Source organism: Oxyura jamaicensis, chromosome 4, assembly GCF_011077185.1.
Source record: "Oxyura jamaicensis isolate SHBP4307 breed ruddy duck chromosome 4, BPBGC_Ojam_1.0, whole genome shotgun sequence".
In the NCBI taxonomy this organism is placed as follows: Eukaryota; Metazoa; Chordata; class Aves; order Anseriformes; family Anatidae; genus Oxyura; species Oxyura jamaicensis.
The window spans coordinates 95,652,795-95,679,983 of record NC_048896.1 but is presented as its reverse complement, the minus strand read 5'-3'; the positions used below and the strand labels follow the sequence as shown (position 1 = coordinate 95,679,983).

General features: G+C 58.1%; 1 protein-coding gene across 1 annotated transcript in view; it reads left to right on the top strand.

Annotated features, from left to right (window-relative positions):
• Positions 1 to 27,189, top strand: part of DYSF (dysferlin) — a 75,627-nt gene that overhangs the window by 12,782 nt on the left and 35,656 nt on the right. The window contains 12 exon segments of the mRNA XM_035324108.1: positions 124 to 297; positions 4,051 to 4,144; positions 4,351 to 4,428; positions 8,354 to 8,535; positions 9,593 to 9,733; positions 10,691 to 10,720; positions 11,224 to 11,250; positions 14,337 to 14,438; positions 15,092 to 15,253; positions 15,423 to 15,588; positions 15,898 to 15,971; positions 21,794 to 21,856. Of these exon segments, the coding sequence (XP_035179999.1) occupies positions 124 to 297; positions 4,051 to 4,144; positions 4,351 to 4,428; positions 8,354 to 8,535; positions 9,593 to 9,733; positions 10,691 to 10,720; positions 11,224 to 11,250; positions 14,337 to 14,438; positions 15,092 to 15,253; positions 15,423 to 15,588; positions 15,898 to 15,971; positions 21,794 to 21,856 (1,293 nt within the window).

Sequence of the window (27,189 nt, the reverse complement as noted above, 5' to 3'; positions counted from 1 at the left end):
GGGCATCGCCCGTCGGCCGGGCCGGGGTCCTGCTATCACCCACGGAGGACCCCGGGGGCGGTGGGACCGAGCCACCCCATCCTGGCCACCGGTGCTGAGCGCCCTTGGGGTCCTGTCTGGCAGCACAAGCAGGAGGAGCTGGACGGAGAGGGCTGGGAATACGCCTCGCTCTTCGGCTGGCGCTTCCACATGAAGCCCCGCCGCACCGACGCCTTCCGCCGCCGCCGCTGGAGGCGCAGGATGGAGCCCCTGGAGCGCACCGGTGCCGCCGCCGTCTTCGCCTTGGAGGGGGCCCTGGTAGGTACCCACCCGCTGCCCGCACCGGCCGCTGCTTGTTTAGCTCATATTCTGGCTTTCCTAATACTCGGCATTTCATAATCCTTTGGCTTTTCCAATAGCTGAATGAAAACCAACCGTGGCAGCACAAAGCCCTTATTATTGGGCTTTTTTTTTTCTTTATTTTTTTTTTTCTTTTCCCCGTTTGGCTCTTTTTTTCCCTTCCTCTGCTCTGTGTTGTCCTGCCCTCTGGCCAAGGGCTGAGCCGTGACCTGTCCGGGACGAGCTGCTCCGGGGCGTTCTCTTGCATCAGAGCTTGGTGTACACCAGCCCTGTGCTCAGGCTGGCCCCGCCTGAGGGGTCCCGGCTGCCACCCACCCCCACGGGGACCTGCAGGACACCTGATTTCATCCTCAGGCCCATTTTTGGCCAGACAAACCTTCTGCATCAACTCCACCCTCCCCATGGCGCTCACATGGGCTCTGGCTGGAAGACCCCGTCACGTTTTACCCCCCCGGCTGTGTTTATCCCACCCAGTGCTAAGGGAGAGGTGGCGCTGGGTGGTGGCTGCCCCTCGCAGAGGGGCTGCAGGAGGACGCTCACGGGCTGTGCCTGGCTGTGCCGCTGCAGCACGCCCGTGGCTCATTTTGGGGGGGTTCCAGGTGGGGGACATCTGATGGGGCTGCCGTGGGGCTGCTCCTATAGAGCATCGTGGCCCCATCCGATCCTCCTATGCCAGTGCCCGAAGTTCTCACACCTGAACCACCGGCACGTTTCACAGGGCGCTCCAACCCGCAGCAACTCCTGACTTCACACAGCAGGGACCAGGGCCAGAGGGGTGCCGAGGATGAGGAACACGTGGGGGCGCTGGGAAGGCTCAGCGCTGATTTTCCTCTGTTTTTTTGGTGCTTTTTAAGTGCAGGCAGCGGGAGGCAGCTTCCCTTGGCTGAGGGATGCATGGTCCAAGGCTCGAAGCCCGGCTGCTGCCGCCCGATCCGAGCGCGCTGAAGCAGAGCAGGGATTTTGTCAGGAGAGGGAGCCCGGAGCCTCCCCGAGCTCGGATTTTACCCAGGCTGGGGGCCGGGGCTGCCACCGGTTCCTGGAGCCTCCCGCAGCTCCTCCTGCCTGCTGGCTCCTGGTTTCTGCCACCCGCTCACCCGCATATCTGTGCCCTTCTGTGGTCGTGGCTGGGTTTGCCCGTGGATGGCGCAGGGAAACCAAAGCGGAGGGAGGGTTAAAGCGCAAAGTCAGGCAGAACGCACCAGCACCCAGTTCCCTGAGCTCTTCCTGAGGATTGTTTTCCAACAGGAAGATAATACTACATGGGAGCAGAAGGAATGTGTCTTGGATGCAGGAATCTGTGCACGGTGCTTGGGGTTTCAGCGGGGAGTCTCAGCCTTGTCCTTGATATTGAGGCCCCGAGAGCTGGGGGTCAGCAGGATCAGAGCTGGGAGCACCCCCAGAGCAGCACCAGCCCAAGCCATGTTGGCCCAGAGCAGCGAGCAGAGGGGGAAGCTCCGTGCTCAGAGGTTTCCGAGCGCCTTTTTGTGGTAGCAGAGTCTCCTTCGGGGCTGTGAACTCGTGCTACTGTGAGCGTCTGTGCCCTGGCCGCGTCTCTGCTGCCTTTGCTTTTCCCTTGTGCATGCACACGTCTGCATGATTCCTCTTGCATGCTCACGCTCTCCCCAAGCACAAGCTCACCCCATGTTTGCTCAGAGGCTTTCATCTCACTGCTCACACGTGCTCTGCCCTTCCCCCAGTGCCCAGACCTGGGCATACCCGTGGGGATGCCCACAAAGCAGCTGGAGCTTTTGCTTCGCACACTGGGTCCGAGCTGAAGAATGGGGAGCTCGAGACCAAGCAGCTGGTGGTGCAGGAGGCTTTTAGCACCCGAGCTGGTGTAACATCACCGTGTAACATCACCGTGTGCAGCACTGGGCTGTCATCTCCAGCTTGTGTGCTCCTCTCTCCAGCCTGTGTTTCACCCGTGCACCCACCCCACGGAAGCCGAGCATCCTATTCCCTGGACTGGGTTTCTTGGCCCCCACCTCTGCCATATCAGCCTGTTCCCTGCTTCCCTCTCGGGGGTGATGTGTCCCAGCTTTTCTGGGACCTTCTGCGTAGCAGCTGGCTCCTCACTGATGGTTACTGAAGGAGACGGACCGCAGTCACGGCGTCTGCCCTGGCTACGATTCCTGGGAAGCCCCGAGCTGAGCTCTGCGGCTCGGCGCCGTCTCCAGTTTCGGATGGAAATCCCAGAGGTTTTCCCCCGGGGCTGTGAGCAGCCCTCCCACCCCGTGAGCCTCGCTTCCTCCGATCCTCCTCTGAGCATCAGGCTGAGGGAAGCCTTTGGCTGGAGGAGAGCTTTGGGGTTTCCATACCAGCCTGGAGAATCTTGTACGTCTCTGCCAGCTTCTGTGGTCACCCCGGCGTTGGCTCTGCACCAGGCACGACCGAGCCCGCGTGGCTGCTGCCTGGGCAGGGGGCAATGAATTAAACCTGGGGGGACACCGAGGGGCACAGTCCCACCAGGGCATGGTGACAGCAGGGTCCCAGTGCTGAAGCCTTGTCTTGGCTGCTCGCACCTTGCACTGCGTTAGGAAACCTTGCAGGGATGGGAGGAAGTCTTGAAGGTGCTGCATCCCACACGCAGACCCCAAACGATAGCCACGAGTCAGATCTTTTTGCAGCTCGCCCTCTCCAAGGCGTGCTTTGGAGCCTGCAGCTGCCAAGCCTCTGCTCGCGAGCCCCTTGTTGCCGGTGAACTGGGGAGGCTTTACATCAGCTTCGGGAAATTTGGGTTAACCCCGTGGTCAAAGGGTGCGCCGCGGTGGTTTAGGGTGGTGGGAACCCCCTTTTGCCCCGCTGCAGGGACCTGGAGCATTTTGGAAAGGCAAAAAGGGCTCTGCGGACCACCTAAGCTCCTGACCTGGTTTTGGGACCGGGTGGCTCTGGGACCCAGAAACTCCATCCCGGACCTGCTTTTATTTTTCCTTTCCTTCCCTTCTCTTTTTTTTTTTTTTTAAAAAAAAAAACACTCCTCCCGTCTCTCCCTACCATCCGATAATTGAAAATACTCAAAGATCAGCTTTACACTGCCTGGAAAGCCATCTTTATGCTCCTTTTCCTGCAACTAACTATTTCAAGAGGAACATGGCAATTAAGAGGTGCTAAACGGCCGCGCTCACACGCGAAAACAAGAAGAGGAAAGAGCGTTGGCCAAGGTTGGCCGAGGCTCCTTCCAAGCAGTGGCCGGGGCATTTCTCCACACTCGCCACCATCTGCATCGCTGTTAGCCGAGTTTATGCTCCATTAATTTTGCTCACAACGGGACTCGGTGAAATTGCTGTAGCCGCTGCCCCAAGAAGAAGAGTGCTGTGCCTTAACGGAGGGGGTTTCTGAAATTCGAGGGGGTGGCAGAGGAGCCAGGACCATCGGCTGTGGGTCGGGGTCCCTCGGCTGCCGGGTGAGGAGGAGGAGGAGGAAGCAAGGCAGGGGAAGGACTGATGGACACAATCTCAAGGCCAACTGACTCGGTGGCTCTGGGGCTTTGTTGACCCAGCATGGCACGGGTCAGGATCTGGGGGGCAGGAGAGCCCCAGGGTCACCCCATGGGTGCAGGGAGGTGGATGTCCCCAGGAACCCAAAGTCTTCTTGGGAGGGGAACGTCCCCAGGAGCCTGAAGTCCCCTCGGACACCCCTGTGGACTAGCCCGAGGCATCGCACCCCCCGGAGATCCCAGTACAACCAGTCTCCCATTGCTTTCTCTTGCAGGGGGGAGTGATGGACGACCGGAGCGATGATGGCAAATCTGTGTCCACCCTCAGTTTCGGTGTCAACAGACCCACCATTTCCTGCATTTTTGACTGTGAGTCCCCAAGGGGAGGGCAGAATTCTCTGGAGCAGCAGCGGGGGGCACCCCATGGCCGGGCATCGCCCCGAATCTCCTCGAGTGCCGGCGGGTGGGGACGGGGCTGGGCACGGCTCCTTCCTGGGGACATGGGCACGGACTCGTGGTGCTGCCCGCACTCACCCCGGGCTCTCCCCTCACCCGTTTCCCGTTCCCCATCGCAGATGGGAACAGATACCACCTGCGCTGCTACATGTACCAGGCTCGGGACCTGATCGCCATGGACAAGGACAGCTTTTCAGGTAGGCCCATCCACCTTTGTGCTCTGATTTAGCGCTCTGATGAACGCCAGTACGGTCACTGAGGCAAATTTTGGCAGCTTCGGGGTGTTTATGGGGGTGTTTGGCAGCCGTGCACCAAAGGCACGAGGCTTTCCCGAGGAGACCAGCCCTGTAGCTCGAGTCCTAACAGCAAAAAGTCGGAGGTCCAAGACTTGTTATGTGAGAGCCCGGTCAGGAACTGCAATTGCCCGGCTCAGCTGTGAGTCAGAGCTGTTTGCTTTGCTAGTGACCCCTTCTCCTGACCTGAGGTGATGGTGGCATGGAAAGCTGGTGGTAAGGCTGGGTAGCAGATGGCTCGGGGCACGACAAACACAAACAGAGCGAGGGCAGGGATGTGTACCGTGGCCCAGCGCCTCGAGCCAGCCTCCTGTGCGAGCTGTGGGAACGCAGAGAGGACGGAGGGCTTGGGGCTCAGACGGCGGAGCACGGGGCAGAAACCTCCCAGCAACGCACCTGGAAAAATCCAACAGGGTGCAAAGGTGCAGGGAGCACCCGGGAGCAGGCAGGCACCTTATCCCGCATCCTCACGAGGATTTCTCCTCCGAGCTAAGAGCAAGGGGCTCATGGTTTTGGGCTTGCTGCGAACCAAGGGGCTCTGCTGAACTAGAGAGACCCCGTTGGGTAGGAAATAAAAAGTTGTTTGAAAATCTGCTTGGAAAAAAAAGCACCTGACAGTGGCAGATGGGGGGGACATTTCAGAAAATGGAATGAAATAGGAGATGACGTTAGCATCAGGTGCGTCGTGCCGGAGGCCGATGGGTGTGGGTTGTTCGGGTGCCGAGGCTGCAGGTTGTTTGGTTTTAGGAGCATTTTGTTCGCAGCAGGGACAGAAGCGTGGCTGTGGCCGGGGGGACACGCTGGGGCTTGAGCTGGGTGAGGACTGGCCCTGCAGCCGGGTGCTCCCACGTCCTCGTCCCCACGGCTCATCGGTGCTTGTGACCCAAGCTGCCTTTGTGCACAGCCGTTAGTGCTTCGCGGTGTCATTCTGAGGTGGAAAAGCAGCAAAGTGGGGATGTTGCTCTTTATCCCCGCGGTCCCGGGGGCTCCCCCCGCTGTTTGGAAGCAGAGGGGTGCGAGGTAGGGGCAGAAGCGCCCCGGAGAGGTGCGGGGCACCCAAACAATCACCCAGTGTCTGCGCCCACCGAGGTCCCGTCTCCACAATGGGGTCGTTGTTCGGAACGGTGGGGACCGAGGTGATCTCATGGCCCCGATGGCGGAGCGGGGAGGGAGTCCCTTCCCTCGGAAAAACCCAGCCAAGGACAACATGAGTAACAACATGCCACAATGTGGAATTGTGATCTCCGCTGCCTTAACAAAGCATAAAGGAGTTCATTAAGGGGGCTTTACACAGTTATAAAAATAAACCTTCTGTGCACACGAGGGTCTAAACAAAGGGGCTTTATGGAGGCCTCCTTTAAAAAGAAGAAGAGGGGGAAAAAAAAGAGCAAAAAAGCAAATCCAAACCCATGTGGTTTTTTTTTTTTGTTGTTTATTGTAACGCATTCTGCTTTCCTCTTACTGGAAAAAAGCGCGTAAGTGGAAAAGGTTCTTCCCAGCGTGAATAGTGCTCTCTCCAGCCGGCCACCTCGCAAACAGCCCGGCTCATTAAACACGTCTGCTGCGGTCCGGACGCCAAGAAGGAAAATACATCCCCCCGGCCCCCCCAGCCTCTGGCGGAGGGAGGGAGGTGGGGGATGCCTCCCTGCTCCGCCAGAGCCCGCTGTGGGGTGTTTGGGGCTGACCTCCATGCCCAGGACATGCAGGGGCCGGTGGGCTCCCCGTGTCAGCTCCCCGTGCTCTGCGTGGGGTGCACGAGAGCTCCTGTGGGGTCCCCTCCCGGGACTGGGGTTTTGTGCGGTGCTGAGTGTTGTGGGTTGTGTTTGTAGGCTCTGCCGTGCTCCTGGCCACCAGCAGCTCTCCTGGGACTGGATTGGGGGTGCCCTGGGTGGGACCCCGGAGCGTGCTGGTGGCTTTCCGTGCGCTCTCTGGTGTACGTGTGTGTTGTGGCGGCACGTGAGGCTGGCTGCCGAGAGCAGGGGTGGCTCATGCCCTTCTCCAAGGGTCCATCAGGTCTCCAGCCGCCGTGACTTGCAGGCGCCCAGAGCCTCTTTTGGGTCAGGTGAGGCGCAGGCGTCCTGGAGATGTCATCCTCGACAGGGACCGGTAGGTGCTGCCAATATAAAAGGGCCTTCAGTGCCCACGGACCTTACAGCATGACCCCACGGCACGATTTGGGGTTCTGCCACGGCCGTCCTGCCTCCCTGCCCAGCACCCGTTGGGTCCCCGCCTGCTCGTTGGGGCTGCCTGGAAGGGAAGGTGCCAGAGGGGAATCGGATTTCAGGTTTCTGCTGCTAATTGATCTCAGGCTTCCTGTGTTAATTGCTGGGGCTGCTGCCTGCTCCTCACTGCTGCTGCCTGCGGCGTTGCCCCAGGTGGGGGTGAGGCTGCGGGCACAGCACCAAATAGTGCCCGAATGTGCCCAAAATCCGGGCTCTGTGAGGCACCTGCAGCTCCCCAGGCACCTGCATGGGGCTGGTGGCTGCGAGGTCTCAGGGAGCCCCAGAGCCACCCGTCCGGGCAGCTGGAGGCCTGGTGGGGTAACTGGGAGTGCTGGTGGGGTAACTGGGAGTGCTGGGAACCCACAGCCCCTGGGACCTGGAGGATGCCCAGGCCTGCGTGAAGAAGCTCAGAGGATGACTCTGGCTTGTTGTGGGCTGCGTCTTCAGCTCCTGTCCCCTCTGGAGACCCCGGGAGGGAGGCAGTAACACCTCAGCCACCTTCTTCAGGGTCTGGTCTTCACGTCAGGGCCGGGCCTCAAGTCACTGCTCACCCAGAGTCTTTTGGGGAAAAAAAAAAAAACACAACGTAAGCCAATAGATGAACTTTTTGTGCTTCCTTGCTCCTTGCGGATGGGGCTAGGAGTCACGACAACAACCTGGACCAAGACAGATCAGGTCAGACAGATAGGAAATTTCTAATGCTACAGCAGCGGAGCGCTGGGAGATGGGGCCAGAGGCCGCAGCGCCTTCACCAGCTGGAGGTATCACCGGAGGATAGGGTTGTTCTGGTTTATGTGGTCTCAGGGGATATCTGAAAGGTTTAGGACAAAATCCTTCATTAAAAGTTTTTAAGGAAGGGAAGCATCGGATAAGAAGGAAGGCTTTTGCATGGATTCTCTGATGTTATGAAGGTTTCTGTGTAGATAAACTGCTAAGTTGTGTGCTGCACTGTGGTTGTCTTGCCCCAAAAAGAGCTGCAATGAGCAGAGGTCTGGACTGGCCCTTTATGAGGAGCAGTTCCATGGGCTGAGACTCTTGAGCTTGATAAAGAGAGGATTTAGAATCCCAGAACCCCAGAGTCATCGAGGCTGGAAGAGCCCTCCAAGATCACCGAGCCCATCCTCTGACCTGGCCCTGACAAGCCCTCCACTAAGCCATAGCACTGAGCTCTACATCTAAACGTCTTGTCAAGACCTCCAGGGATGGTGACTGAACCCCTTCCCTGGGCAGCCCATTCTCAGTAGGGTGGAAATTTGCTCAACTCCAGGTGTCTTGGGTGGGTAGGGGTGGACAGGGCACCTCAGAGGGAGATAGTGGGAGCCAGGCACTGCAAAATCCACGAGGGGATGGTTCCTCGCGTCGTTTTGAATCCTTGCCAGAGGACACCTAGCCTGGGAAGCGCCTCAGCTGAGAGTAACTGGTGTGTAGGGGTAAGAGGTGGAGTCGCCTGCGACACGATGGGCATGTCATTGCTGTTCCCAGACCCACAGCCCCTCAGCTCATGGTCTTCCCTGCACAGCCACAGCTGCTTGTACGATGTGAATTGCTTTCTCCTCTGACTGGTAGCTGTGACTCAGCCTTCACCTCTTGCCCACCGTCCCTTGCAGATCCGTATGCCATTGTTTCCTTCCTCCACCAAAGCCAGAAGACGGTGGTGGTCAAGAACACCCTGAACCCCACCTGGGACCAGACGCTCATCTTCTATGAGATAGAGATCTTCGGGGACCCCCAGAAGGTGTCCGACTCCCCTCCCAACATCGTGGTGGAGATATATGACCACGACACCTACGTGAGTGTACTGGCGTGAGCTGGGCCTTCGCGGTATGAGTGTGCTGGGGTAGATGGGAGGAACACACAGCGCCTTTCCTGCCCTCTGGAGTGCAGAGCTGTAGCATCTCTGGGGGGCTCAGGCACTGAGCTGGACACGTGGATGATACAAATCCAGCAAATAGCGGAGCTGCTGATGTCTGTGGTGTCCTGCTCTAGTCACCAAGGCTGCATCGATGTTGCAGAGCAGCTCAGTTAGCCACGGTTCCTTGTGCAAAAAGCTTGGGACAGGATTTAAAGCAGTCGTGGGAGCAGGGGGACCGTGCAGTGTTTGCCCAGCTGCCCAAAGTACCCAAAGTGCCTCGTAGTGATGGGTGGGGAGATAACTGAATCCTCCCCAGACAAACTGGACTGTAGCCTGCCACAAGGGCAGGAGGGCTTTCAGACCACGTGTAAGAGTAGTGCATGAATGCACGGCATGAACAACGCCTTAGGAACATCTCGGTGCATCTCCCCCCTCCTCTCTTTCCTCCACGTGTGCTCTCGTGGTGGAGGTGGTGGTGTACCCTGCAAAGAGGGCCCTGACCTCATCGCTGGCCTCGAGGTCCTGCTTCAATTCCTGTCGCTGCTGTGCTGGGACCTAAGTCATCACGCTCTTTGTCACCCCTGGGAACTTGGAAGCTCCTTGGGGTGGCAGCGAGGGCAGCTGGAGGTCCGGCTGGGGATGGTGAATGGGCTTGTGAGGAGCTGCTGGTCCTGCTCCTGGGACCAGCAGCTGGACTCGGTGACTGGGGGAGATCCCTTCCAGCTCGGGATGCTCTGTCGTTGTATTCTGTGATTCTGTGTCGTTCTCAGAGCTCCCGCTCTGAAATTGTGCGATAGCAGAGGAATCTCACCTCCCATTTAAGCCAAAATGCGCAAAAAGAGTGCGTTTCTGGCCCTAGCAGTAACAGGGAGGAGCTGGAAAACCCGGGTCTGTACAGGCATCCGAAATCCTCTTTGGGTGGACGAGTTCCTCGCTGTTCAGATGCAGCAGCAGGTATCTGATGGGAGCTCCCCGTCCCTCTGCTGCCTTCCAGGGCGCGGACGAGTTCATGGGGCGCTGCGTGTGCAAGCCCAGCCTGCAGCGCTCGCCGCGGCTCTCCTGGCACCCGGTCAGCAAGGGCAGCAGGAACGTCGGGGAGCTGCTGGCGTCCTTCGAGCTGATTCAGAGGGAGAAGGTGAGCGCCCCGTCCTCTGGCTGCAGCGTGGGCTTCTTCCCTCTGTGTCTCAGCGCTTTCCCAGGCACCGTTACCCCCGCTGGGCTCAGCGCCTCTCCGGGTGCCCCTCCGCAGCTTCCAGCCATGCGGTGGGGTTAGCAGAGCAGTGGGAAGAGGCTTGGTGCCGGATCCGAGCCTTGGCTGCCGGGGTGCTGGTCTGGGAGGTGCTGCTTCCATCCATCCAGCTTGGCCAGGCTGACTTAGCTCCGAGCCTTGGCACCTCTGCACCGCGGGAAGAGCCCAGAGCATCCAGCCGCAGATCGCTGCCCTTTGCTCAGAGCAGAGTTAATTTCCGGAGGGGATTTACGAGAGCTGCGGTGGGCGGTTACTGCTGCAGCAAGCTGCCCAGCTCTGCTGGCTGCTCGTCTAACGAGCCGCAGGGGATGCAGGCTGCACCGTGGAGCCAACCTGGGCTGGAGAGGCTGCTCTTCGTGCCCCGTGCGCGCTCGTTCCCTTTCCATCCTCCCCATGCACACACCACCCCCTCGCCTTTTTCTTCCCTTGCTTTTCCACTGGCTGCAGCCCAGCTCTGCCTGCATGCCAAGGGAAGTGGATGGGAGCCTACATCTTCCCCTCCTGCTTCCCCCCTCCCGGCCCCTAGGTGCTAATTGGGAACAGGGTCCCGCAGCTCCCTCCTCTCTCCCTGCCACGTGGGTCCCAGCGCTGCTCCTGCACGCTGCCTCTGCTGCCTCCTCACCCCACGCAGAAGCTGCAGGACTGGGTGGGAAAGACTTTGGTCCTGTGCTAGGACCTTGCTTGATCCCAGCCGAAGGCAGCCTGGTGGCTGCAAAGCTCTGCTCGTGCCTCCTGGCTGGAGGCAGAGCCCTGCCCTCTCGCCCAGGATTTCAGAGCCCAGCTCCAAAACGTTTCTCGTCACCAGGAGTGCAAACGACAAGTGTGTGTTTTTCTTCTCCACAGCCGGCTGTCCATCACATCCCTGGCTTCGAGGTAATGCCTCCCTCCTGCTTGCAACTCCTCGGCCCTGCACCCCCAACTGCCCTCTCCTCTCCCCTGCCCCAAAGAGCTGCTGGGTCTCAGCGGAGGTTCGCAGTGGACCTTGCAGCCCTGTTTCTGCAGGCGGTTTGTCCATCTGTCTCGGGATGGATGAATCCCCCATGAATCCTCGCTTTTGACCTCCAAGACAGAGCGAGCATACCCCATTCCAGATATATGGAAGGGCATGTTCCCGCCCTGACAAAATTCTGCATTTCCATTGCGAAGGGCTGTGCTTCCCAGCACGCTTCCTACCTAGCAGCCCAGCGAAGGCATTAACTGATGCTGGACTTTCAAAGGTTTTAAGTCACCTGCGCTGGTTTCTTCTCACACCGAGCCAGGGGAGGCAGAAACTTGGCCAGCATCCTTTTCCCGTTTGGTTATCAGCTGTGTTCTAAAGCCCTTAGGGTGGCTTGTGGTTGGGGGTTGCTCTAACTCTACTTTCCTTCTCCAAACAGAACGAGCTCTCCTCCAGTCTGGATGAGGTGAGTCTGGAAGCTTTTTGTCTCCACATCTTGGAAATGGTTACAATCGTGCCTCCACGGGGCAGCCACTTCATTTCAGAGGGGTCAAATCCATTGCATCAGGGTTTTAGTAACGAGTGGTCACCAGCAGGACGGGGTGGATGGCGCTGCCCTTACCTCAGGAAGGGCTCCCGAGACAGGGCACGTCGGGTGGCATTTAATTAACCTGTGTGGGATGTGCGTGCATGAGGTCTGCTGATGTTCAGCCTGGCCAAACAAAGCATGTGAAAGCCGAAATGCTGTGCTGACCTGTCACTGGTCCTCAGCTGGAATCCCCCCTGAAAAGTTTGTAACTTCTGGGGGGAATTCACCGTAATTTGTGGCATGTGCTGGTGTGTTCCGTTTGCTCTAAACGAAATACGTACAAAGCTGTACACCCTGCAGAGCCCATCACTGGCTGAAGCGAGCAGTGCCAGGGTGGGCTGGCATCTTGGAAAGCCCGAGGCAGGGAGCTGAAGGAGGGACACCACTCTCTGAGTGCTGTGGTAGCCCTAGGAGCCAGGCAACCCCAAAGTCTGGGAGATGAGCGATGAGGAACCTGGGGCATGGAAAGAGCTTGGCCACCCTCTGAAGGATTGGATGGCATGAGCACATCTTTGCAAAATCAGTTTCTTCCACCCAAAGTGGAAGTTCCTTCCATGGTTTCTTCCATCAGCCTTTCCTGGTGGTGCGGGAGGGCTCGTCTTCATGCTCCACGTGTGCTGAGATGGCCGAGCTCGTGTAAACGTAACCATCTCTCTGCTCTTTCTCCTCCATTCCTTGCCACTGCCATTTCTGGACTGGGCACTCCACAGCTCTGCACCCCCGCCTTGTTCTACGAGGGGCTCCTCCAATGGGTACCTTTTATGCTCGGACACTCGGCTCCCCTCTGTTCCTCCGCCTCTGCCCAGAAAACAAATCCAGACGCAGCCTGGCCTCACCCCCCTGCCCGGCAGGAGCCCTCTCCAAACCAGGTCCCTGAGGCTGCATCCCAAAGAGCAATGCCAATAACCCCTGGGGGCAGCCAGGCTCATACACACCTCAGGTTCATGTCCGTGTTGTGTCTGGATGACCAGGCCACCAGACCATTTAACTTCCCCTTGAATCGCATCGCCCAGCCGCGTGCTCAAACAGGGAGATGTTGCCAGTCAATATTTCGGCTGGGCTGAGCCGCGTGGGCTTTCGCTCACCTCTCTTCCACCGCTGTGCGAAAGGCAGGGTTGGACGAGGTGGCCTCCAGAGCTCCCTTTCACTCAGGACAGAAAAATGGAGATAATCTTTAGTCCAGTCGCTATAAGGAAATGCAACACGTGGCATTTGTGCCCGTGGAAATGCAGGTGCTCTGTTAGAGGGGAAAAGTACTCCCTTTTGGGGAACAGACATCACGTTTTGAGCCTTGGGGGCTTGGAGATGGGCTGACTTCCCCTGCTGTGTCCCCGGTGAGCAGCTTAAATGCAGCTTAAGCACAATTAAAGATAGAAACAACCTTTTTTTTTTCACCAAACAAGGACAGTGAGGCTTGTCCTGCTTCAGCCCCTACTTAGGCACCTTGATGTGCTCTAAGTGCAGTGCATGACGAATCTGGGGACAACTCTTCAAGGGCCATGCTGGCCATCCTGCAGTGTCAAGCCAGACCCAGTACACACGCAGTTCGATTCAGAAGCCACTGGCAGCTGCCACTGCGAAGCAGAGCTTAGGGTCCGGTACATCCAACGTGCCACCGTGGAAAATCCCTTTGTAGTGCCGTCATCGGCACGTGCACGTAAACCCCAACCAGTCCCATCCTTGAAATGCATACACCCACTTAATTTAATGCAATAGTACTTTGGCCTGAAAAGAATGCCGGTCTCCTAAATTGGTTCCAACTGCCCTTGGTTGGAGGATGCATTTTTAGAGGTTTTGCTTTCATTCCTGCCTTTTCAGTGAGTCTGAACTCAAAGAGCCAGGTCATGAAGAACCCAAACCCTGGAAGAGCTCTGAGCCCATCCTCCATCGGTGTTAAACCAGTGTCTTAGATCTTATCACAAAAAAAAACAAACACAAAAACATACTTTTTAGTGCTGAGTTGAGGTTACTCCTGCCATTAGTATCCCGGGAGTACTTTATATCCAACCATTTTCAGTGTTAATTCAGAACTGCTCTATCGTGGGGGCAGCTGATGGGCAACAAGTGGGCGTTCCACGGGACCTTTCCATTTACTAAAGCAGCTGGGCCGTTAGGGATTCTTAGGGTTAGTAATTAATTAGCTTAGCGTCAGCCATGTAGCTCTTTAAGCTGTGCTTTTTTTTTGTGAGTTGGTGGTATTCCTTTATTATTATATAAAACAAAATACAGATTTTCTTAAATTCCATGGAATCCAACAGTCCCGGTGGGATCAGGGCCTCGCTGTGTTAGGATAAAAGACAGCCCTGGCTCAGGAAAGCTTGCAAGTACCTCAAGAGAAGATACAAGGTGGGAACACAGATGCAGAAGAATAACATATATTTATATATCACACACAACACGGCAATAAAAATCCGATGCTTTCAGGCACTATCCTGGACCTTGAATTAACAAGAGGTGGCAGAGGTGTTTTACCTTGAATGGTAACCTCTGATGGTTGCACTTCATGGTCATGAAGGTCTTTCCCAACCCAAAGGACTGTGTGATTGTATCGTGTGCCCCTTCCCGCGGCTGGGGGTGATGCCAGCCTGCCTCCCACGGTGCTGCCCCTCCTGTGCCCGCAGGACCGTGGGCTCACTGCCCAGTGCACGGAGCTAACTCCACTAATTCTCCCCCTGCTGCTGCTTCATCCGCTCTTCATCCCGCCCCATAACTCCCTCACCGCGGTCCTGGGCTGGGGTAGATGTGGTTTTATCTCCTCCTCCCCTGCGCCTCGGCGGGGGGCAGGAGATGCCTCCCAGTTCCCTTGGAAGGCTCAGGCATTGCTCTGAGCAAGAGGTGCTTGGTCTTTCCCGGGGAGAGAAACACTTTGCAAGAGGCTCTGGGGGACGTAGCGTAGGGAGGCGATGGGGCCGGTGGCCCTTCGTGCCCCCCCCCCCAGACCCTATCACCCTTCCACCCCGCAGTCCGCAGACTCCGACCTGCCGTACCCGCCGCCCCAGCGGGAGCCCAACATCTACATGGTGCCCCAGGGGATCAAGCCGGTCCTGCAGCGCACGGCCATCGAGGTGAGTGGTGGGGAGCGCGCGGGGCAGCCGGTCCCTCGCAGGGGAACGCCGGCACGAGCCTGGCTCTCGCTGGCCCTCTCGGGGGTGAGACCCAGAAATGGGAGCCGAGGCAGACCTGGTGTGTACAGGCTCCAGCCAGTGCTGGGAGCTGGTTCTGCCAAGCAGCTGTCAGCCACAAGTCTCCTTAAACTATGATCTTGGCTCTGGGTTTGCTCTGCATGGAAAACAACACAGTTTCCCCCACTCCTGCTGCATGTACTTGTCTCAGTGGGCCGACGGGTGTCCAGTTCGTCCTCTGGTTCCAACACTGGGCTGGCACCGGGTGTCCAGTTTGTCCCCTGGTCCCGTCACCGGGCTGGCACCAGGTCTGACCTCCCTCCAGGGCTGAACTTCACCGAGCAGTGAGGCCCACCCTTGCTCTTTGGGCTGTTATCAGATGAGCGGTGTGGACACAGGGCACTGCTGCACCCAGCGGGATGAATGCTCGCCGTGTGGCCTGCCTTCTCCTCGCAGCACTTGGCCCGCCTGCAGCATTTGTCTCTCCCTCTTGGGGGGCCAACCTTTGGGTTCGCCTCCCTTGCTGAGAAGCTCGGGGCAGACCCAGAGGGATGAGTTTGGCTCCGTCTTTCCCGCCTGTCCCCCTCACCCTGCAGATCCTGGCCTGGGGGCTGAGGAACCTCAAGAGCTACCAGCTGGCCAGTGTCACCTCGCCCAGCCTGCTGGTGGAGTGCGGTGGGCAGCTCGTGCAGTCCTGCGTCATCAAGAACGTCAAGAAGAACCCCAACTTCGACGTCTGCGTGCTCTTCATGGAGGTGGTGAGGACCTCGGCCCCACGCGGCCGGCACGGGGAAGGGACCTCCGAGGGCCTATAAAACAACCCTGGGCCGGAGCTAATTCTGCCCTGCTCAGCCTCGTGTCCCTTCAGGTAGGTGTGGGGTGGGGGCTCTGTGGATTTACGTGTGTCCCCCCCCCCTCTTCCCGCAGCGTTTGCCCAGCGAGAGCCTGTACAGCCCCCCCATCATCATCAAAATCATCGACAACCGGCCGTTCGGCCGCAGGCCCGTGGTGGGGCAGTGCACCGTCCGCTCGCTGGAGGACTTCTACTGCGACCCCTACCACGAGGAGGCCGCCGGGCCCCAGGAGCACGCAGGTACCTGCGGCGCCGAGCCCACCCCCGGCTGCCCCCCTCGCCCTTCCCCAGGAGGAGCTGAGGGTGGCTGTGTGCGTGGCTTTTCGCTCAGCGCAGCTGTAGGGCCGTTGTAAAAGACCCGGGAGGTGCCGAGGATTGGCTCTGGGGTCTGTTGGTGGGCAGTGTCATGGCCAAGCCCTGTGAACGTGGGCTTTGGGTGGCTCTGGGTATGGCTGAAGCTGCTCCTGGAGCTTGATGTGGAGGTATTTTGGTTCTGGGGCCCGTAACAGCTGGATGGCCTGCTCAGGCCTGTGCTTGCTCCGATTGCAGATGACGTGAGCCTCACGCCCAGGGACGATGTCCTCATTGACATCGATGACAAAGAGCCCCTTCTTCCTGCCCAGGTATGGAAAAACTTGCTACAGGTTCTTACTTTGCAAGTGTTTTGCTGTGGGGGAACTTGTCTGGGTGCAGGGGCTGGGCAGAGATCGGTGCAAATGTGGGGCTCTGTTTGGTGTGATAAATGATTATTTTCACATTTGGTCATAGCCGCCTTTTCAGTTTTCACCCCCTTTCCCCCCCCATGCTCCAACAGACAGCCACAAACTCATCCTTTTCCCGTACATCTGATAAGAGGTACCAGATTGATTTTCTAGGGTAGGGGCAGCAGCCTCTGTCCATGCGAGGCTCATCCCTTTGGCATCTCTCATGAACTGCATGGTTTGGTTGAGGCTGGGAAGGGTTGGCACTCGTCCCCGTAGTGCTCTGCAGGGTGCTGGAAATGGCCGTCAGTGCCCCAGGGAGCTGCTGGTCCTTCAGGGGCTTACCCCGGCACGGGGCTGGGTGACCTGGTGCTGGCAGGTGGGACGGTTTGCCCAGGGTCCCACCGCAGGGCTGTGTCTCTGTCCATACCACGAGCACAGGGCCGGGTCGCCTTGCCCCAGTGTTGCTCGTTGTTTGCAGCTCCGGCTCCTCGGCAGAGGGCCGTGGCAGGGACTGGGGCTGCTGGCTATCTCCTGGTGGCAGCTGGACGTGCTTTAGCTGAGTCGATGAAGGAGAAACGCGTTGCTGCTGTTGCAGAAAGAAAACTTGGGCGTGCTGTGAGTCTGGGGGCTGCAGGACACCCACCTCCCTCTGCCTGCAGCTGTGCCCTGCAGGCGGGCCGTGCAGGTCGTGCCACCAGGGCTGCTATTGCCCCTTCCTAACGCGTTTCTGGCAGTGTCTGGCCACACTGGTGGCACTGGTCCTGCTGGTGCTTCGCATTTCTGTCGGTGGGCAGCCAGCACCTGCACCCTTTTTGATGCAGAGACGTGTCAGTGTCGCTGTGTGCCTCGACGCACCGGGCTGTAGGCAAGGCGGGTTGCTCAGAACAGCCAAAAGCATTGCAAGAGGCATTTGGTGGAGCTTCTCACCATCTCCTATTCCCTTTGGTGTATTTATCTTGTTCTGGTGTTTCCCCCCACCCTTTTTTTTTTAAGGGCTGTGGGTGCTGCAAGGTACCCTGGGCCAGGAAAAGCCCGATGGGGAGCCGGAGCTGCACCTCCCTCCTTGCTGCATCCCTCCTGTGTGTGCTGGCTGCGTGCCGTGCCAGCCCTCCCTGTGGCACAGCAGCATGCGGTACGTGCCGCAGCCTCTCCCCGCTTTGCCTTGAGCTAAGGAACACCAAGACTTTGGCAAAAGCTGGGACCGGAGCCTGCTGCAGCTGGCCCTCCTCTTCCTCGCCTAGCCCAGGCTCCTCTGGGGGTGTCTCAGGAGCAAGTGGGGACCCAACAGAGCAGTCCAGAAACCCGGGCCCAAGTGCACAAGTGTCACCGAAAGGGAAAAGCAGCTCGAGGGAGAAAATAACGGCTGACAGCCTGTTTGGCTTTCCGCGTCCTTGCTGTTTGTGGGCTTGCCTTAGCTGTTTACAGTTGTGCTTCATCTTGTATCAGGAAAGTAACTGGAGCATGTCTGTAAAAAGCACGGCAAAACAAGGCTTGGAATGGGAACCTGCACTGCTGCAAATAAAAAACCAACACCTTTTCTAGCCCAGTGCAGAAAGCACTTGACAGAAAAGCGAGGGCGTCACCGAACAACGCGGGCAGGAGGGCTGGGACATGGGTCATGACTTTACCCCAGGCTTGCTGGGTGATGCCGGGCAAGCGATGCCGCTCTGTGGCACGAGGAGGTGATTTCATTTTAGATGGATTATTGAGATGGATTATTTTTTTTCTGGGCTGCTCTGAAATCTATAGATTAAACTCTCTTCCCCCCCCCCCTTTTTTTTTTCCTCTTCTCTGAGAGAGCTGCGGCTGCTCAGCCTGCAAAGACACCTGCGAAGTCCCAAGAGAGAAACGTGATTCCCTCTGGTTTTGCCCCAGAGATCCTTTATGGACTTGGGTGGGCGCAGCGGGGGCTGCAGTGGGTGCTGACCCCCACGCCTCCAGCTGGGGTCCCCCATGCCAGCTCCCTCCCTTGGCCAATTCTTGCAGCACGTTGGTGCTCCAGGGGCAGGGGGCTCCCATCTCGCACCATCCCCTCCTCTGCTGGCGTCTGGGCGGCACGGGGCAGCACCCCAGGGTGCCCCCACCCCCAGCACAGCACCGGGGGTCCCCCTGCTCTGCCATGCCCACCAGCGCCCGGAATGCCCTGATCAGAACACGTTGGTTTTTAACGAAAAGGCACCTCTTTCTCTATGATTTCACGGATTTTTCTTTTCTTTGGATGCTTTCCTCGCTTTATTTTCTGGGGGGGGGAGAATCAAGAATCGTTTTTGTGTTAATTTTGCTGCAGTTCATTTTCTTACAATCTCCCCCCCGAGACCCATTCGCTGTTTTCCTGTTTTCCCCAAGTTTTGTTGCACCTGGAGGCGAGGGCAAGGAAGAAAGAGAAATGCAGGGCTCACGCTCTTCAATTTGCACTCCAAAAAATGGCACAATTTCAAATTTCTTTTGGCTTCCGTGGCTTTTATTGCAGTTAGCTTGGATAAGAAAATGAAGAAAAAAAAAAAATCATCCTTTTAATTTTTTTTTCCCCGTCTTTTGACCACCGTTAACCATGAAAGTGCTCGTTGGTGGCGTGGGGCACGCAAGCCAGCAGCCGTGGGTGCTGTGCAGACGGCGAAGGATCAGAGCTGTGGGTTTGTGGCTTGGCCTTTCGCCGGCCACCCTCGCTGGGGGAACAACCGGAGGCACGGCCCCGGCGGTGCAGCTCTCTCCCCACGGCTGCTGGTGGGAGTTTTCCGTGATCCCTGGGGCTTGTCCCGTTTGCACCAGCACCCGGGGGAGCTGGAGGAGGAACCGCCGTCCCTCCGGTCCTGTTTCGGGTGCTGCCTTCGCTCAGGGCAGGACGGGGGGTTCCCCACATGCAGCCGCAGATCCCCCAGCTCCCAGCCTCACAGCTTTGCTCTGGATGCTTTTCCAGGTGCGTGGTGCTCCTGCAGAGGCTGTGGGCTCCACCTGATCGCACGCCAGACCCAGGTCCCTCCGTCCCTCTTTGGAATTATGCCCTGTCACCCATCCCCGCTGGGAAATTCACGTGTTTTTGGCCCACAATCCTGGGAAAACACTCTTTCCCTAGCTCTGATGTTCTTCCCCGAGCCCTTAGGGGGCTGCTTGTCCTGGAGGAGACCCCCACAGCATGGGTGTGTGCATGGGTCTGCGTGTCTGCAGCAGGCTGGGACGCAGCGCAGGGACCTGGCGTGCTCCTGGTGGCTGAGTGCTGGAGCTGGAGCTGACCCGTGCCGGGTCTGGTGGGAGGAAAAGAGCTTTCCTCCCAGCCTGGAGGCAAAAGGCACTTTCGGAAGGCGACAGCCAGAAGGTGGGGCTCCCATCAGGGCTGGCAGCTGGATCCTCCGTGGCTGCGTCCTGGCGGAGGTGACCTGTCCCCATCCCAGAGCCTGCTGCAGAGGAGGGGAGGTGCGGTCACTGCCTTTGGGGCTGTGGCATGACGAGGATGGCTCAGAGGATGGTGCCCGCATCTTCCTGCAGCGTTGGTCCCTCCCTGGGTGCTGCCAGATCCACGGGCAAGGAGCGCAGCGGTGAGGTGGTGGGGTGCAGGGGCTGGTGACAGCAGGTCCTCTGGGAGCCTCCCATGGCTTTTCCATGGACTGGGTGTTCAGCAAGGGTGTCCAGCTCTTCCTGGGTGACCCTGGGCACCCTCTGCTGCTTGCCGCGTGCTCCCCGGGCAGCTTTTGGCTGCCCAGAAATCTCAGCCCCCCTCCACATCCCGGTGTCCAGGCCTCTTCGCTGCAGGTCTCCCGGTTTGCTTGTTGCTCCCACAATTAAGCAAGACATTCGGGGCATTTCTGGGCGGCGGGTGCAGGGATTTCGGTAACAGACCTTCTGGCCTCTGAGCACCCTGTGAGCACGAGGGGGGCTGCGGTGGCTGAGCCGAGGTCCCTCAGCCGGGGCGTGCAGAGCGAAGTGAGGTGAGCTCTTGTTTGTTTGACTCCCCTTTAACCAAAATACATGACACCACCGCATCGCACCGTTACTATTTATTTTTTAGCTTCCAGCAAAGGTCAGAAAAATGTTCCCCCAGACCTGGAGGCAGGGCCCTCTTCCCCCAGCACAGCCGCGAGCAGCAGCAGCAGCAGCAGCGTCTCCCTCCCGGGCACGATCCCCTCCTGCTCCTTTCTGTTAGCAGAGGTGGAGATTGTCATCATCGTTCCAGCTGTGTGGGCTCAGGCAGGCGTTATTTCGGGGCCCCCCTGCAGCTCCACAATGGGTCCCTGTGCCCTGGGGACACTTCCGAGCCCACCGAAAGCATCTGAGCCTCGGCCCAGCCCCGGGGCAGGTCAGAGCGGAGGCAGGCAGGGCGATGACAACGCCAAAAGGCTCATTTTCAGCATTTTCAAAGTGCAAGGCTTTGGCATTCCTCCCCTGAAACAAACATTTCAGAAACAAAACACCCTGCCACGAATCGAATGGCTCCGGTTGACCCCAGATGGATTCTCCTCTGTTTGTTTGTTTGTCTTTCAATCCTGCCCTTTGTTTGCGAGCAGGGGAGGAGGCGGCTCGTTCCTGGAAAGCCAAAGACCAATTCCCACCATCTCCCTCCCCCAGCCTCCAAATCCTGGCCCTGGCCGCCGCTCCTCCCGTGCCCACCCCTCCTGGTGTCGGAGGTTGGGTGACCCACGCGCTGGTGGTCCGGCACCCGCGGCCATCGGCTGCCCCCAGGGATTTCTTCTCCCGGGGATGGTTCCTGGGGCCAGCCCCTGCCCGTGGCCGATGTCCTCGCAGCGCCGTGACCTTGGCCGCGGGACCCGGGGCTGTTCCTGCCCTCGCACGTGTGCACGGCTGTGCGGCGTGTGGCTCCAGAGCCTCTCCCCGTCCCTGCCAAGCCTGGCCTCGGTCCCCCCCCCATGGATGACGGGAACAAAGGATGGCGTTGTTGTCCTGCTCTGAAAGAGAGCAAACAGACACCAAACCCCTCCGCGCCGCTGCCGGCTGCGTTGCCCACCTCGTCCAAGTGGGGTAGGGAGTTCAGCCCCGGGGTCTGTTTAAAACGCGGCTGTGCACACGTGAACTGGGAACATCGCGGTACCAAACGCAAAGAAAAGAAGCTCCCGGGACTCACAGAGAGGCAGTTTTTTTCTGCAACAAAGTCTCCCAGGCTCTGCCTTTCGGGTTTGCTCCTCCGTGCCCGGCGTGCCCCAGCCCCTCTGCCTGCCCGCAGCCCCCCCTTGTCCTCGCTGCTCTTCTCCTGGGTCCTGAACCCCGAGGTCCACCTGCAGAGCTTCTTTTTTCTCCTTGATAAAAGTCATGGAGTCGCCGTCTCCTGCACCAGCCTCTGACGGGCTCCCGTTTTAATGGGAAATGAGCCCAGAGAAATCTTTCCCCCATTTGTACCAGACCTGTTTGTACCAGACCTCGGTGCTGGGTTCCCCCGGCCCCGCTGCCCCCCTCTTGGCTCCAGGTGACCCCAGCCCTCGGTGTCCGCAGGAGGAGATGCTCTCCTGTCCCGGGACACGAGGACAGCTTAGCTTTCCCTGGTGGCTTTTCCATTCTGTGGGTTTTTGCTGCAGTTTCCAGCCAAAGGCTGGGATAACCCCCTGCTGGCAGGCACCCCGTGTGTCCCCCACCCAGACCCGGTCTCCTGCTGGGGGTGCTCGGTCCGGGGAGGGGGAGGGAAGGTGGAACGTGTTGGGCTCCTTCCTTGTGTTTCTCCTGAAATGTGCTTTTGCTGATGGATGTTGACCATTGTTTCTCTAACCCCATTGATAACCGACCATTTTAATTTGTAGCTTGCGGAGGGTTTGACCAGCTCAGCACTAATTAACATGCCAGCTTCTCGGTCCGAGCCTCATGTAGGTATTGCTTCGTTTCTAACTTGCTTAATTGTTTTAATGAACGGTACATGTACACGTATATATACCTAAAGATCTGCCAGCAGAGATGTTTCGTTCCCTGAAGGATCCCCCTGCTGTCCCAGAAGCTTCCCCTGCTTTGTCACCCCGAGGCAAGGAGGCTGGGTTGGGTGGCAAGGCTGGGGAGGCTCATGGGGCTGGCAGGATCCCGCACGAGGTCGGGGGTCTTCTCCACGGCCTCTGCAGGGCAGCTCGGCGGAGATGGGGTGAGCTGGTGCCTGTCCTGGGTGGCCGCCGTGGCATGGCTGGGGACTTGGGGGGACCCCCGGGACTGCAGCAAGTCCGAAAGTGGTGTGAGCTGTCCTTGGGAGGCACTGCCTGCCCCCAGCAGGAGGATTTCACTGCAGGAAGGCTTCAGCTCATCGGCAGGGTCAGTCGGTGGCACAGTTTTGGTCCAGCAGGTGTGCAGGATGGTGGCCTCAAAGCGTGGGGATGGGGTGAGCAGGGACGGGTCCCTCCTTGCACAGCGTCTCCTGCTCCCTTCACGCGCTGTTCCTGAGAAAACCAGGCTTGAGGGATGTGAGAAGGGCAGCGAGGCTGCTCTGCTTTCCTAGGGCTGACAGCACAGGGGAGCAATTCCTCTCCAAGTCCCGAATTCAGCCCCAGCAGGGCTGTTGCCCTGGGGCTCTTCACCCCTCTTAGATCACTCCTGATACCAGCCCACGAGTTCCAGGGCAGGGGCTGCTCCTGCGCGCTCCTGGCCAGCGTTAATGGTGTTGCTTTCCACATCCTCGCTGGAATAAGCAATGCCCAACCTGGAGCGGTGCCGTGGGGGCACAAAGTGCCCGTGAGGGTCAGCCTGGGGGCGATACTCACACCGTGGCGCTGGCAGGAGCAGGCACGTGGGGTGGAAGGAAAGCTGAAAAGAGCAAAATCCAAGCCAGGAGAGCACCTGGGGTAAGAGTTGCCTTTCAGCTTCTCATGGCAGCTATGCCTTTAGCATGCAGAAGCCCCGTAGGGGCACCTTGGTAGGTCTGGCACAGGGTCGGAGGCACCTTTACCTCCGGGCTGGCTCTTTGGTACTGATGGGTGCTTGGTTGCCCCCCCGTGTGCCTCTCCTGTACCCCAGTTGCTCTCTGCGCCCCCCCCCCCCAGTGCTGCTGACCGCAGCGGCTCCCTTTGTGGTGCAGAGGGCAGCCGGGTGGCGGTGCTGGATGCCGAGCCTGGAAACAAAAGGTCCATAAATAGCCTCCCTCCCCGTTCATCAGCATTTTTAATTTACACGAATATGTTTTTATTTTACTTCAAATAAAAATTGGAAGGAAAAAAAAAAAAAAGAAAAAAGAAAAAAAGCTGCAAGCCATTAATTTAAAATAAAAGCTACGGAGTATTAGGCAGTAATAAGCCCGTTCTCCTGGCCTGCACCGGGACCCTCCAAGGATGTGATTAAATGTTATAAACCTCGTGCTGTAGGGAGCAGCTGACGTTCCCGGGGGAAGCTGCGCCACCGAGCCGCCCGCGCGCGCCTTCCTTCCTGGCTCCTTCTCCTTTACGGCCGGGGATCTTCGCACGAAAGCAGCATCTTCTGTGGCTGCGGAACGCGGCATAGGGACTGCAGCTGCTTAAAGGCTAGGAAAAAAAGCTTTTACGGCCAAAAATCGCAGCCTGGTGTGGAGCGTGCGAGGGAGCTGACCGCGAGCGTGAATGCCCTGGAGCGGGGGCAGCGCGGTGGGACCGCGTGGACCTGCAGCCCAGGCTGCCCAGCCCCTCGCTGTGCTCCTCAGGAGCTTTTTTCCTTCACCTCGAGGGTGTTGCTCAGCTCTTCCCGAGCAGCCTGGTGGCAGGGTGCTGAGAAAACCTTGAAAAAAATGAGAAAACCTTGAAAAACCCCGAGAAAACCTTGAAAAACCCTGAGAAAACCTTGAACCTCCCCAGCCCCAGCACTGATGTCAGCTCAGGGCTGCCAGAGCTGGAGGCTGCCCGAGTGCAAGCCCTGAGCCTGCACTTGTTTGTAGATCTCCCCGATCTGATCCCTCTTCACGCTCCTCTGGTACAGCTCTGGCCAAAACTGAAGCACAGAGCCATAAAATCAGAAAATGCTGGGGCTGGAAGGGACCTTCAGGACCATCTAATTCCCAAAGGCTCATGACTTCCTAATGCCTCAAAACAAGCCCATTGGTGAGCCATTTCCCCCTCCCTGTATTTATCCACAATTTCCCCTTTTGTTGCCCTGTGAATCCCCTGTTTGACTTCTCAGAGCATCCCGAAATGGGGCCAGTGCAGCTCCTGGCTCAGGTCCTGTCCCGTGTCCCCCCGCAGCTTGGGGCGAGACCCTGGCGTGGTTGGGCTGGGAAGGCACAGGGGGCTATAGGGTCGGGGCAGCAGCCCCAGAAGCCCAGGGGGTGCGAAATGTGCAGGGCTTGGCAGCCGAGCTGAGAGCAGGGCTCAGGCAGGCGTAGCGGAGGTGTCTGCGCCAGAGCCGGGCGCTCTGGGACCCCGTTACACAGGGGTGAGATGCGGGTGTCGGTGAAGCTCCATCTTTTGGGTTGCTTTTGGTATCCGGCTTGAGAGCAGTACTGAAAAGGGAACCGTCTGGGGCAGTTTCCCACCCCTCTCCTTTAGGGAGGAGAAGTTGCCCTTTGCCTGAAAGTGGGGGTTAAGGTTTCCCTTCGAGGGCGAAGTGGGGGCGGCCGGGGGCAGCAGTCCCCGTGGGGGAAGCCTCATACGGCCGATCAGTGGTTTTCCACCCCTGGCTTCCTGCCTGACCTCGCTCCAATCCTTTAAGCTGTCCTGGGCCCTGTTCCCTCATTTGTGCTGTTCAGACGCTGCCGTTTGCATGGCTTAATATGCTTGTCCATGCTAATTAACCCAAAATGCATTCAGATTTTTGCGAGTTCATTTTCTCCAAACCCCCTCGTTCTACCCGTGGGGCTCTGCGGGTCTTTGTCCCCCGGGTGCCTCTCAGCTGCTTCTTGGGCTGTCCTGGTGCAGGTCACGCAGAGGCTTCTGCTCCTGGAGACGTGGCTTTTGCAGTTCTTCAGGGAAAATAGCTGCAGTTTGGGGGTTATATGTTAACCCTTCACGTCCCTGAGGGGAGGCTCCCTGCTGTGCACAGTGCCTGTTTGCCACCAATGGCTCCGAGGACCCTGCTTCCCCTTGGCACCGCATCCTCAGGCATGTCTTCTCCACCCTGCTGGGATCAAAGTGGCAGACAGGCTCCTGAGCAGCACAAATGAGCCCTGGTGTGGCTGTCAGGAGGTGGGAGCCGGGGCCACGGTGTGCAGAAAAGCCTTGGAGCACCCTTTGTAGGACGGTGCTCGTCCCTCGGGCTGATGCCCGTGCAGCTCCTGCCTTCCCAGCGGAGCGATGGTCTGGCCAGAGGTTCCCCCTCCAGCCTCAGCTTGCTGGACTCGGGCAGTTCACGACCATTCCCAGAGGAGAGGAGCTCACAAGGAGCCCTCGGACACGGCTGAGCTGCAGCGAGGAGCCTCCACGAGGTGCTTTCTGTGCAGTTCTTCATCCGTTAGTTTGGCTCGCGATGCCTGGGTTGTAAGAAATACAAATAACCCATCACATGGCAAGTTAGCAAAGCTAACCCAAGCCAAAAAATAAAATAAAATAAAAAAAGAAGTCAGAATCTGTAAACTATTTGGAATAATTGGTTATTTGCTGTGTTTGCTAGTTCCAAATCAGAGCGCATATTTTACGGCTTATCCTGTTACTGTTAGTTGGAAGGGCTCTGGGTGTTGGATATCTCCAGCTGAAAACGGGCGCCAATGGCCCGCGCTGCAGCCCAGCCTTGCCCCCGGGGTGCTCCGGCTGTCCTCATCTCTCCTGGTCTCCTGTCCACCCACGGGGACCTCCCATGGCACTGCCACAGCCCCGGTGCAGCATGCGGGCTCTGGCCAGGAAGGCTGGTCCTGTCCTTGCCCAGCCCCAGGTGCTTGCTCCTTTGGATCTGACCAGGCTAGGAAACAACAACTACAAAAACCTAACAAAAACCTCACGCTGAGGACAGTTTCGCCCACTTCTGAGCAAAATTAGCAGTAGGTGAAAATAAAGAAAACAGAAAGGTGGCACAGAAAGGTCCAGAGCAGAAACAGAAAGGTCCCTCCTGGGGAAGAGGTCGGAGGCCAAGGGCACGGGGAGGTGCTTGGTGTCTCGGTGCCCTGGCTGAGCGCACGAGGAGCACTAACGAGACGCTCTCCGAGGCCGAGATGCAGGGTGTCATCTCCTGCAAAAGCGGGGTAGCAGACAGCTTTTACAGAGGTGCATCCATAAATGCCCGAGCTGTTTCTGCGGAGATCTTCTCATCCCAGCTGCGGAGCTTACAGCAGGAAATCTGCCTCCCAGATGTGAGGTGTGAGTACACTGGAGACCGAGGCGGTGGCTTAGCTTCTTTAGAGGCAATATTTATTAGTGCTGTAATTAGCTGTATTCCCACGGGGAAGCGTGTGTAATCATTAGAAGAGCAGAAATGACTGTTAGGATTTCAGTTATCCCATGCCTGCTCTGCTCCTGGCTTTGCTGTCTGGCCGGTGACCTGTCCGTGCCTCCGTTTCCCCACCTGTGAGGTGTCCGAGTTTCACCAGGACCCACACACAAGCTCTCAGGTTCCTGCAGCTCCTTAGGCTCCAGACCAAAATGTCCCTTTCTGATGTACTTTGTGAAAGCTGGGTTGTGTTGGACAACCCCGACTTCCTCCTGTCCCCATCTGGGGACGCATCTGGTGCCTGGGCTTGCAGGACGAGGGAACCCAGCGCTGGGGGAGAGAACGGTGCTGGCTCAGCCCCCTGACAAAAATGAGGTCCCAGCCGGTGCCTTGCCCCCGTATGGAACAAAATGAGATTGAAAACATCCCGGCAGCCGTCGGGATGACACAGGTCTGCGTGTTGGGGTCTGGAGGAAGGAAGGATTTTAATGCCCTCAATAGCAAAGTACTTAGCCCCTGGGTAAAAGTCCTACACGGAGATCCGGCACAGCTTAAACCCCGTTATATCATCTGGAGGGGGTGAGTACGACTGCTGCTGGCTCTGCTGAACCCAAGGCCTGATCCAGAAAGCCCTTAAGGCTGCGTCTGAAGAGCCTCATTGACTTCAGAGGGATTTGCACACTCGGCTGAAGTTAAGCATGTGTCTGAGTGCTGCTGTTGTGTCCAAGCCACAATTCCAGAAATACTTAAGAGGGAAGTTGCAGCATGCTGGTGAAGTTCTGGTTTTAAAGGCATTTTTTTTTTTTTTTTTTGGAATCCAAATGTCTTTATTTTTGGAAACGGCCGTGCCTTAGCCCGTACGCCAATCCTGCCTGCAGGGATGCCCTGCTGGAAGGGGCTC